Consider the following 12448-nt stretch of genomic DNA (forward strand, 5'->3'; position numbering starts at 1 on the left):
GTGTTGTAACTATGAATCATTGCAACGTGCTACACGTCGGATATCCGCGATAATAATATAAATAACATTGTTCAAACGACAAAGGAGAAACTATAAAACAGCTTCGTGCACAAAAGACCGAAAGTAACTTCCAACAGAGAGCATCGTACAGTAAGGAAATGAAGAAAATGCATCGAACAAAACAGATTTTGTTTGAAAGGATACTAGATCCACATTATTTATAATATGCACGTGTATCAGCACGTGATTAGTGGATAACTGCTAATTACTGCAATCCAGAGGAGGGAAAAAACAAGATTTCAGATTTGTTTTGATAATCTACACAACCAGTGGTCTTTACCCACCGGGGTCAATATTAGTTTGTTGATTTGAACGAACTCCACTTTGGACCATCGTAATATTAGCAATTCCGGCTGTGGGAACGTAGTACCCCTCTAAAGAAACATATTGCTATGCAATCCCTCCTGAAATTGTTAAAGATCACATTCAACGGTGTTAATCGTAAATCATAAATGACTTTTCAAGCAGTCAGCAAATCTGAAATGTTTATAAATTTTATTGTTAGCGTAACGTGAGGTACAAACCAGCGGGCTGGGGTGGAACTTTCTGCTTTAGCCGCTTGACTTCTGCAGTGCTGCATGGCTTTAACTTTCACATCTCTGGCAGCTGTTAAATACTGCAGAGGACCTGGGAGTAAGTCGAAAACTACTGTCATGTTATATTTTCTCATTATTTTCATATTTTTACATTAATTACATTGGATTTGACTTACGTAATGATCCCAGTAACCGCATCTTTATGACATTATTGAAATCGACGCAATAAACACAGAATGAAAGCAGGTCATATTCACTTGTCACTAACATAAGCTTGCTTCAGATTGTCCCAAACGCACAAAAAATGTTCACAGCTGTTGGAAAAGTAACAAAATTTAGACATCTTTCTATTTCTCTCTGTTCCGTCGTCAAGGTGCCTGTAGCTTCATGGCACGTTCAGCTTATTGAGAGTGTGTCTTATAGTCCCATAGTGACCATGCCGCTCTGCTAATTTAACTTGAAATATTTTAAATAAATAGTACATTGGCTTGACACCCTTTATCAGCACAGTGATAGTGTCATTGCACTTGTAAATATTTGAATAATGTACAGACAGTGGCGCCTTTATTACATTTCACCGAGTAACCGGCAGACAAACTGAATTGAGACAAAAGGTCTGCATTTCTCTATATTTCGATCTAAGTGATACACTAACAATACAGCGGAAACACAACGATTTACAGGTTGCACAACCAAAGAAAATGTTGAAGAATGCGTGCTTTATTTATGTATAAAACAAATATATTCTAATAATGGTGTCAAAGTTTTAGCGAAATACAACCAATGTGCTGACATCTGTTTAAATTCCGTTTAATGTAACCAAATAGCAGCAAATCAGGGGGTCTCTACACAAATGTCAGTTGTTTAAACACAGGATTCTCCGGAGCAGTACAACACTAGGAAACATAGACCGTGCTTTGAATAAGCACCACTAGATAGACAAAACACTTTTTACACAGTCTGTAGGATTTTCAGATCTATCACTTCAAATACGGATGATCACTTAAGGTTCTTCGTTATTTTTCACCTTGTTCATCTTTTTCATTTTCATTCTTCTGTTTTGAAACCAAATCTTTACCTGTCTCTCGGTAAGATTTAAAATTCTAGCAACTTCATAACGCCGGTCTCTGGTGAGGTACATATTAAATAAAAACTCCTTTTCTAATTCAAGCGTCTGGTACTTGGTGTAAGGGCAGCGTTTCTTCCTGGTAGAGCGAGCGTGGATCCAATTTGCAGCAGGGTGATCTAGAAGGAATGGAGGGGCGGGAAAAATAAAGAATTAAAATCTGAACATCTTCTGGATATTTTCCGCGGGATTTCAGACATCCTCAAGAATTTCCACAATCATAATACTATTAATCAAAGCTGCTGTTTTCTTTTCTCACTGGTCACTTGTCAAGTTCAGCGAGGTTTCATGCATTAAGAAATTGAGACAGCGATTGATTTCAGTCTCTTTGGGATTGTTTTGAAATGGGTTGTTACAAAATGGGGGGGGGGGCGTCTTTGAAGGGAAGAATAGAAAGAATACAGTTTAAAATGTTGAAATGAGAAATATGTATTCCGCCTTGGGCTATCCGATAGTGCTGCACGCTGCTATGAGGAGGGATGCATCAACGTTTTACAATCTTGTCACACAAATTTGTGTGTAAAAAAAATCCCTGTAAACAATATAAACTCTTTACAGCTGGCTGTGCGTTTTCAGACTTGGGGAGGCGTCTAGACATCTTTATAGGTTTGTAAAACCATCAGCGTTGCACACTCGGGTCTGCAGGTTCGGGTTGTAAATCAAGTTGCAATTTTTGCACTTACTTGGGTCAAGTTGCTGCTGTTTCTCCTCCTTGCGCTCACTGTTGCTCGTCGTCTCGGAGCTGGTGCAGCCAATCTCCTTGGGAAGCTTCTCTGGATACGAGCCGCAAGCGAATTCTGGAAGGCTGAGGGGTTGCAGCTGAAAGGAAGAGCACTCAGCCGTCTTCCCTGATAAAGTTTCTGGCTTGATCCCGTAATGTCGGCCGTTGGGATGGAATCCGGGGAAGGAGACTGAACTGGAAAGTGGTTCCAGCCAGGAGCGCACGTACCTGCTGTCCCCAGCTGCAAGATGCGACTGGTGCATGTAAGGGTGATAGATCCCTGCCACGGCGGCAGAGGGCTGAGGATGAACAGCAGACCAGGGACTAGAAAATGCGGTTGACTTGGGGGTGAAACTGCAGGAAGAGAAATCGGAACTGTCTGCTACACCTGATGGTCTTGGAGCTGTGCTGTGTGATCCTTGAGCAAATCTAGCCGCGTATAAGTCCTCTGCCTCCTGGCCTATCAAAGAATCAACATAATAATTCTGTATAGTGCCACTGGTCGACATTTTAGGCTCTCTCGCTTTCATAGAAAAGGTTACACTGGAACGTGTATCTGATACCTTCACTCAGAACAATCATAGTATTTTGCCGACTACAGTTGCAGCTATTGGTTGCGGGCCTCACGTGATTGTATTTACCAATACAGCGAGTAAATCAATCCGCTTACCAGTCTGACCGCAACTGGGCCTGGCCCAGCTTTTAATGAGATAGATTTCTATTTTTAAAAAGCGCATTATCAATGCGCAAAGCAAAATCACTTGAGCAGGATTGTTGGAAACGTTTTGCTGGATACAAAGGAACAATGTCTCCAAGAGCGGTTAAACCAGCGCCCGGAGAAGCAGGGGACTATTTTCCCCGTAAGCTAATTAATGTCTGTCACTCATTTCATAATCAGTAGTGCGTAGTCCATGATCTATGTCAGGAGCAAATATCTGTTAGCTTTAGTGCAATAAAGCGGCAAGAAAACACCTTCGAGGTATGTTGGTGTTTTTATACTGTATATTCCCCTGTTTAGAAAAGAGCTTTTACAGACCATTGACTGGCTTCTCCCATAAAAAAGTAAACGATACGCTGCAAAATGAGGAGTTTGAGCTATTTAAAAAACATTCTGGAGTACAGGAACTTGCAGAGTTTCTTTCCCACTCTTCGAATGTTCTTCGGCTAATACTTACATTTGTTTTAAATATCACTGCATTTGAAGTAAAGGGTTCCTCGCCCCTTTATAGTCTGTACTCAGAAGCCACCATAAATGCTTTTATGTCTATCAATAAAATTTTTATGAGGTGCATTTGATTATACATTAATGTGTCTTTAATAAAACAGGCCTCTTTTGGCATAGTAAAGTATGCTTAACCAAAACTGGACGCCAAAAGGTTCCCACAAAGGTACAAGTATTCCAGCCTATAAATATGTTTCTCTCTCATCGCCTGTTAATAGCAATTCAGTGTACCATAGTCTACAAAAGGGGAGAATGTGTTCGCTGTTTGGAACACAAACCCATTACCCAGCTCCAATGCGGGTTTCAGTGCCCTCGCTAGTCGATACAATTGCAGTGAGTCTAAGGGTAAAGTTCGACAAGTTTGAGTTTTAAGAGATGATAACCATTAAAGATCTGCAGGGAAACTGCGTGCGTCTTCAGTGACCGTCCACCATGACACCAATCAGGCAAACCTCGTTTGTGATGAAGGAAATAAGTTTAATTCTACGTTTTAAAAAGAAAACTAGGCATTTTTACTTTGACTCTTTTTTTCGCATTGAACTTTTTTTTTGAATGCACAATAAGTGCGCAGCAATCTTGGCTTTCACCGTGACGAGTTTAGTCACTGAGTCCATCTCAGGGACGATTCAGATACACTACTTGTTATTGAAAAATGCTTAATTCTTATCGGCTCATTTTCCTCACTTGTTTCTGAGCTGATACTTGCTATTTGTAATAGCTGCAAAATAAACCAGTAGGAAATCTCTTTCATATACCGTGTCGAATGTTCAAAATCTAAAGATAAGAAAGGCAAAGCATGAGGCACGTCAGTGACCGTTCAAGTCAACTTTGCTGCCGCATGGACCGTTATATATTACTGCCTCGCCTTACTGCACTCCAGTCGCTTTTTAAAAACAATTTACAATAATTAAAGGGGAAACTTTAATTTCTCTTTTCCAAATTCAGTTTCTCCTGATTTAAGATTACGCAAATAATAATTTTGCCGAATTTAGACAGCAGGCCACCGCACAGATTTAATTGGCTGATTTTCGCAAGACACCAGTCTTTGCTAAATTGAAAGAATAGAGTAACATTCCTTGCTAATGTTTTATGACATTTGCAAATTAAAAATACGGGTTTTTCCTTTCTTGGTTATGAATTACTTTAAAAATAAGAGATGATATCTATGCTGCAGTTAGGTGCTGCAATTGCTATAGCTAAACCAAAGAGTGGATTTCCGGTTAACATTATTTAAGAAAAGCGTAAAAAACATCACATTTCTGCAACATTCGTGTTTATAACATTTACTGCATTTCATATACGGAAATGTCGCCGGGAAGATCATTCGCTAGCTGCAATTTTACAGCACTTTAAGTAATACATTTTTTTTTACAGAATTAAAAATGGTTAAGATTGACTATCAACCGCTCCCCCACCCCTCAACAAATTAACTTAGAAAACGTACGTTGCAGTTTAAATGTCGGACAAACAGAGCACTAGTGATTAAAGATTATTTTCTTTGTAAATTCCCTGTGGTAATACGGAAAACACAAAAAAAAGTTTCTAATATTTTAAGCGTGTACAAAATTCTGAGGCGAATCATCATTTTAACTGCAACTGTAATCAAGGATAAATAACTAATTTCACCCGCTAGTAACTTTAGCCCGGCTAATTGATATTAATTTAATTATTTTTCTCATTTGTACATACAAAGGGAGTGACTAAAACGAATTGGGAAGAGTGTTTTCTCCTCCGGACAAATCAAGAGAAAACAATTTCTATTTAGTATTTGTGGGATTGGTAAACAATCACTGCAGGATGTGCATTTTGCATTGTGTAAAAACAATGCTTTATTTCAAACTTGGACTTGATTGAGCCGGTGGCTGAATTTAATTTGGTTTCATTTTTAGACGAGTTTTCTCAGTGACCTTGCACACTGTCATTTTAGATGTTTCATGTCTTTTCACCTGTGTAAAGTCTTATAAATGTTTAATGTGATCACTTTCTAATCTTTGTGACACTAAGCTGTTATCGAAGGATTTTTGTAATTTTGATCAACAGTAAGTGTCAGTAATCCTTTTTGTTACTGTTGGATCCAGGTATTTTTGTCTACACTTATTCAGCCTGTTCCATATAATTAGAGGAAAAAACTAGTAATTCGGTATATTTTGAAAAGACATACATCTGTAAATGTAAATGTCAGTTTGACTCCTTAAACATTTTATTAATTGATTAGCACCTTCTCCATTAAAAATAATGCACCAAATGAAGCCAGTAAACGGCCGATCTTTTCGGTCCATTCTATACTGACAGCTCTTTAGATAGATTTTGTTTGCATCTATTAAACTTAGATTAAGTAATTTTACCCTATTAATACCCCTGAAGAAATATTAGAAAACTATGCGAAATTCGTTATTTTGTGTGCTAAAAATATCAAAGACCTCATCGAGTTACTAAAATTATTTCCCCTTTGATTCTTGCCACGAGTGACATTTAGGAGATACAGCTGTGCATGCTAAATGAAAGGAGCACTGAATTCATGATGTCTGACCCTCACTCCAACCAAATATTCTCAGTATTTCGGACTGGATAATAACAACACGTGAGCTTAACAATTGGCATTTGCATTGAATATTTGGGAAGTCGGAATTACTAGTCTTCTGCTTATTAACACCAAGGATGCAATAAGAACAGTAGTTTTGATATCCCGGTTAAGGTCAAACCCAAATAATTGAGAACCGTACCGAAAGCCTTATTTTTCGTTAATAAAGCAAGTTACTATTTACCCTATATATTTCTATCGCAAAAGTAAACGTTTTGATTCGAAATTCCAATTGTTACTTTAGACGCATCCCTTCTCTGTCCCTGCAGAAGATTGAATAAAAAGGAAAACTTCGGTTCCTATTAACACAAGTTACAGCTCCGGAAGCGACAAAGCAGAAATAAATATGGAATAAACAGAGAACATGCTGGAACTGCTCAGCAGGTCAGGCAGCATCGGCGGAGAGAGAAACAGGTCGATCGACCTGACGGTTCAACTGTTTCTCTCTCCACAGAGGCTGCCTTGCATATTGAGCATTTTACAGCATTTTCCCTTTCTATTTCAGATCTCCCAGCGCCCGCACCATTTTGTTTTTCAATAAGGAAATGTGCACATGTTTATTGGACCATTTCCTTATATATGTCTTGTTTTTCCAAAAATAGAAGCCAAAGAACAATAATTTGATAAATAAATAGGAACGTTTACAAGTTTGGTGACTTGTATCAAGCTGAACGCACTGTCCGCTCTACTCGTCTTGTTTGTTTTCATTTGGACTAGAACTCATTTAACCATTTAGCGCTGGTCGGCTGAATGTTGCGGGAACGTAATGTTCTCAAGTATGAGGGAAGGAATTCGAATTCATCTCCACATTGCACCATTGCATTACATTTATTCAACCTTTAATGCATCGTGAGAAGTATTACGTTTGCTGTGGTTAAATCACTTTGCTGTACTGTCTACGAGTAATTGATCAATTTCGCCTGAGGCCGTTTGCGAAGGTTTCCCAAATTGTAAAATGGGTTGAAGAAATTGATATCTAATTTAGAGTTGATTGTTTATATCTATATTTATATATTTATATTTATATATATATACGTGCAACAGACACATGCATATAAATAGACATGAAAATGTGCATCACGACTGCATTACATACTTCAAATAATGGACCTAAGAACCTCTTCTACAGACCTGATTATTTTAACACTGTACTTTATATGGGCCACTGTATAACTATGTTACAAACAATTCAAGCCGAGTGTTTCTAATGCGATGATTGTTCATGAGATTGTCACATTTGATTTGCAATTGCTAAATAAATGTAATTTTGTTTCTGAATATAGTGATTTTTGTAAAACGTGATGTCCTGGTGTACGCTTGCCCCCCAAATAGCCCGAACAGCTGTCCCATGTAAAATTACCGAAGGCCTACTTACTAAACAAAGTAAATAATTTGTCCCGTATTAGATAGGACAATTTCCTAGAAAAAAAATCTTGCTAAGGTAAACGTGCTAATTTGTACTTTCAAACAACCATAACACTAAAATGGTTAAATCTGGATAATTGACAATATCCCAGAGTGGCCCAACAGCAGGGTTCAAATGTCCCCACTAAACTGCCACAGTATCAAATGTGTTGGATGACGGGGGAATCCGTATCCCACGCTCATGAGAAGGTGAGGTTAGTGGTCAGTTCTCGGATTCGGGTTTCTCTATTCATTTTCTTCAGCTTCATCCTACGATTTTGAAACCAAATCTTGACTTGTCTGTCGGTCAGATTCACGCTCTTACTTATCTCTAGACGGCGCTCACGAGTCAGATACATATTAAATAAAAATTCTTTCTCTAATTCCAGTGTTTGATATTTTGTATAAGGACATCTCTTCTTCCGTCCACTTTTTGCTGTTAGCCAGTTGCTTATCGGAGTTTTGAGCTTTTCTATCAGAAGTAAGAAACGAGAGATAAGATTTTAGCAAACACGTCCCCATAACAACCAAACTTCAAATCAGTCTCAGTGCGGTTATGCGCACAATTGGCATTTTAAGTTACACACAGTAACCTAATACATGCTCTTTATATTTTGCCAATTGTCAAGCAAATATACACATAAATTGGTGCAATTCAAAGCGAAAATCGCCGAATAGAGCAAGGAAGCTAAAACTATGATTTTAGAGATTGACAAATAGGATGATACAATATGCTATTTACTGCAATGCACATTTTGGGATAGGTTTCTCAGTGAATTATAAAATATATGCCAAGCGATTTAAGGTGCACTGAAAACAAACAATTTGTTAACATTGGATGATTAGTGGGCAATGCTATTACGTGTGAACAGAATTTAAAGCTGTGGGTTGCAATGCACCAACAGGATTTTCACCAATAGGTCATTTTTTTCAATTTCATAGCTTAAATTTACAGATTGTGAAATCCTGACAATACAAACGTATGTGGCCATGATAATAATTCCGGAGCTAAATCTTAGGCTATTAAACATACTACCGCTGCCTCTTACAGAGCAGGTTAATTGGAATTTATGTGCTATGTGTGCTAGTAATATTTCATATTCTACCAATGGAACTTTTATCACTGCGTATAGTGAGCAATATGTTATATATCTAACAAACTATTTAAGGGAAAGCGACGATTCTATCTACGACCAATACTTCCACACTCACTATTTCCAAGTCAGCAAATTATGCAAATAACCAATTTCCCTTCAAAAGACCGAGTACAACTAGCTCGTGTTGTAGTGCTAAATATATTAATAATTACTTTGAATATGCTGCATGCCGTGCGTTGCACTAACCGATTCATATAGTATCTTAGGGTTCTCATTATCTAAAACATACAAACACCAAGGTGAAACTATCCATGTTATACATGTTATACTATCCGTTTATCAGAATTATACATGCAGCAAGTGCTTTCCTCCTTTACGCTAGCAGAAAAAATGGTTTGCCGGCCTTTACTACGTCATTAACAATTTCATGGAATTGTTGAGCACATTTTGTAAAATCTAATTGTCACAAAAGAAAACTGTCTTTTTATTCAAGGTTAATGCCGAGGTTGCATTTTCTTTGTACATTTAGTGAACAGAAATACACATAACCTGCCAAACATATGACTGTGATAAAGTTACGCCGTGTTATGTAAGCTTTATGATGTTGCAATGTTCACATTAAATCTTTGAAATGCTCACCTTTAGTCTCATTGTCCGATAGTTCCGAGCTAGATTCGGCTTCCTCAGCGGTTGCGCTGACCTCCACTAACCTCGGCTTTGGCTCAGGAGTTTCCACATATATACCCTTAGTGGGTTCCTGTGCGTCTGGCTTCTCGTTTATTTTCCTTTCCATTGTAGGCTGGCTGGATACCTGGAGTTTACTGATAAGCCCTAGATTTGACTGCGGCATTACATTTGCACTGATTTCCCCAGCGTGATTATAGTCCAGGCTTTTCTCCAATGGATAAGCCTGACAGAGTCTGAAATATCCCGGGATGGGAATCTCAGGACTTTCAATGGAACAGTTTTCTGTGATCAACCTGGGATAGGCGGGAATTGCGGTAGGAGTGAGTTTTGCCCGTTTATCAGAATTATACATGCAGCAAGTGCTTTCCTCCTTTACGCTAGCAGGAAATGTGCACGTGGGCATCTGTGGAGTAACAGGTTGTTCAATTCGGCATGGTCTTGAAGGGTCAGCCCAGCCATCCACCTGAGATAAATACGGATGAACGCTGATGCTCATATTTTGATGGCTAACCTCTCCTCGTTTAGTCATGGTCGGGAGCAGTCCACAGGTCTGCATTCCGTAAGTTCCCATATCCGTGCTCGATGGCATGTACATGGAGCTGGTTGAATAGAACCCGTCACCCCTGCAAGCACTAATCAGGGAATCGACTAAAAACGAGTTAGTAGCGGGAGAGCTGCTGGAACAGGACATTTTGGAGAGTAATTTGAAGAAGGCAGATGATGTCCTTTGTAAGCCGACATCTCTAACAAAACATTCCCTGTGTAATTGTGGATGCCTCTGTACAACCACATGACTATTGAGCCAATGGAATTTGAAAATGGCCTTGAAGCACTACCTCCTGGCACATCACATGATCCACATTCGGTTGAATTTGAGCTTAACTGTGGACAACAGCGACACCTACAAATGCAATTCCAAAGTGGCGGTCGCTCCAGCGCATCGTAATCCCCACACAGACCCCGGTTCAAACCTTTCATCATATTCATACTGCAGATCGTATAATCTCATCCCAGCCACCAGTCGTAAAATAATTCGCATTCTGTTTGTAAAACACAACCAGCATTTTTCTGATAGGACAAAAAAATAGACTCGAAGAGGAATAAAAATCGCTGCAATTCCTGACCATGGGGGAGTAAAAGCGGAGTTATTGGTAGAAAATGTCGTCGAAATGAGATGAGTGCGGAGCAGGTTTATGATCTGAATGTCTTGATAATTTCAGGGACCCCGGAGCAGCCAGGGGCATTTCATTGTATACATTCTACACAACTTGCCTATTATCCGCATAACCAGCCGCATCATCCACTTTGTTTTGATATAAACCAAACATTTGATGAAATCTATGAATGGATTCAAAATGTTGCAGACTTATCAGCATTCATTTGATACATGTCTTGCTGGGCGGAACTACGCTCTATTTAGCTGTGTAGAAGTATTTAATGCATAATAAAACCAATCTTCACGAGTAAAATTGATGATTACGAGCCGCCATAACAGTGTTCACATTTGAATTATTGTAATCTTCCTCCCGCTCTGTCTTTACCATTACAATGGTTGGCGTGCAGACATACTGGTGTTAATATCACACGCTTCTATAACTTAACTGTATTCGAACATTTGCACAGACACCCTCCAAGATGTAAGACCCTGGATGAAGAAAAGAAGCAACTTGCGTTTCTTGCCATTACTTCCCCCCCCCCCCCCCCCCCCACAATTTAATAATCATTATTAGAGTTCAGAGTTTATTGCCCTATCCTAAAATTTCCACCTTAGCTTTGGAACTCTAACACATCTCACTGCAGATGGGTGGCTTCTCTGTTGACCATCAATAGAATCACTCTAGAAAAATAGGCCGGAAATGTATCCGCTCTCGTTGGCCGAAAAACAAGGGAAAGACACACAGCGGGTCTGTCTGCTTTCCAAGGCGACTGGCCGTGCTGACTGTTTTCGGGATTCAGCTGGGTTGATGGAGTTGCAATCTCGTGTTGCCTCCGCGCACAGTCGATTTTTCGAACATCCCTAAATGGAGAAAATGTGCCAGTGAACAAGTCATGAACATGTCCGGTCATAGGGAGAACCCTCGATGGTTCATGAAAATTCACTTTGTGAGCAGCACCGGCTATGGAGGAGCAATGTGACATTCACACAAAGCCAGCGAAAATTTACACTTAACAAGAAGAGCCGCGAAGGGGACAGTGTCAGGGTCAAGGCTGTCTTCATTTCTCTGTTTATTTTGCAATGTAAATGTAATCTTCAGAGTGTTTTCGGATTATGTGAATATTAGTCTTGCACTAAATGTCTAAATTCCTACAAATGTTGAAAAGTAACAGGCATTAGATATAAGCACTAAATACTTGCGGGTGGTGGAAGTTATATTTACAACTATTTTCGCAGATCGTTTGCGGCTGTTTATTCACGCATCATTATTTCGGATTTGCTAGAATTTGTAGTCCAAATCTTTACAATCAATGTTATGGGGGCCCTGCATTTTAAGATTTGCGTTTGATTTCTGCTGACACCGATTCAAATCCAGAACATAATTTCGTTCACAACACCTCGATACTGAGTAGCTTATCTCCGCCATTCCGAGGGAAACATACTTATCTGAAAGGTAGAGCATTTATATTTCTCCAAAATATATCGCAATCCTCTCCTTAACAGCCAACCCGGTATCAAGGCTTACAAAGGGCACTAGAATTGGGCCTTAAATGTTATTAAACTATGCTCTTTCCGTCTAAAACTATTTTGCCATGTTTTAAAAACGACCTTAAAGACGAGCGCTATGACATGGCAAGCAATGTGACCAACTGAGAACATCATACATTATTGATAAAGTTCAGATTAATTTATTCAGCGTCTTGTTTTAATTGAAAATGGGAGTAGGCATGCTTTGATGTAAAGTTAGTTAACCGGGCAAAGGAGAAAAGATTACTGTTCTTGGGCGTTTGAAATCCTGGCCACATTTATGTGTAACATGAGTGAATATGTGCAAAATACAGAAACAAGATTGATGCTA

The 12448-nt window shown here is 39.1% G+C and overlaps 2 protein-coding genes across 2 annotated transcripts; both read right to left on the reverse strand.

The window, feature by feature from the left end:
- Positions 1–536: 536 nt before the first annotated feature.
- LOC119961876 (homeobox protein Hox-D9) lies at positions 537–3123 on the reverse strand. Its single transcript, XM_038789336.1, has 2 exons — positions 2406–3123; positions 537–1841 (listed from the first exon to the last, which is right to left on the reverse strand). Exons 1-2 carry the CDS (start codon positions 2971–2973, stop codon positions 1600–1602), a joined length of 810 nt encoding a protein of 269 aa, XP_038645264.1. The 5' UTR covers positions 2974–3123; the 3' UTR covers positions 537–1599.
- Positions 3124–4124: 1001 nt separating this feature from the next.
- On the reverse strand, positions 4125–10201 carry LOC119961881 (homeobox protein Hox-D10-like). The gene is given in 3 exon segments (XM_038789343.1): positions 4125–8122; positions 9387–10130; positions 10133–10201. Coding segments are annotated over 3 exon segments (1059 nt in total). The 5' UTR covers positions 10176–10201; the 3' UTR covers positions 4125–7850.
- Positions 10202–12448: the final 2247 nt, after the last annotated feature.

The sequence above is a fragment of the Scyliorhinus canicula genome, chromosome 2, assembly GCF_902713615.1.
Source record: "Scyliorhinus canicula chromosome 2, sScyCan1.1, whole genome shotgun sequence".
Taxonomy (NCBI): domain Eukaryota; kingdom Metazoa; phylum Chordata; class Chondrichthyes; order Carcharhiniformes; family Scyliorhinidae; genus Scyliorhinus; species Scyliorhinus canicula.

Excerpts from the sequence above, each read along its gene's own strand:
- LOC119961876 (XM_038789336.1), bottom strand. The coding sequence starts at position 2,973 with ATGAAAGCGAGAGAGCCTAAAATGTCGACCAGTGGCACTATACAGAAT. Across the intron at positions 1,842-2,405 it reads ACAGCAGCAACTTGACCCAA|ATCACCCTGCTGCAAATTGG; the intron begins GTAAGTGCAAAA and ends CATTCCTTCTAG.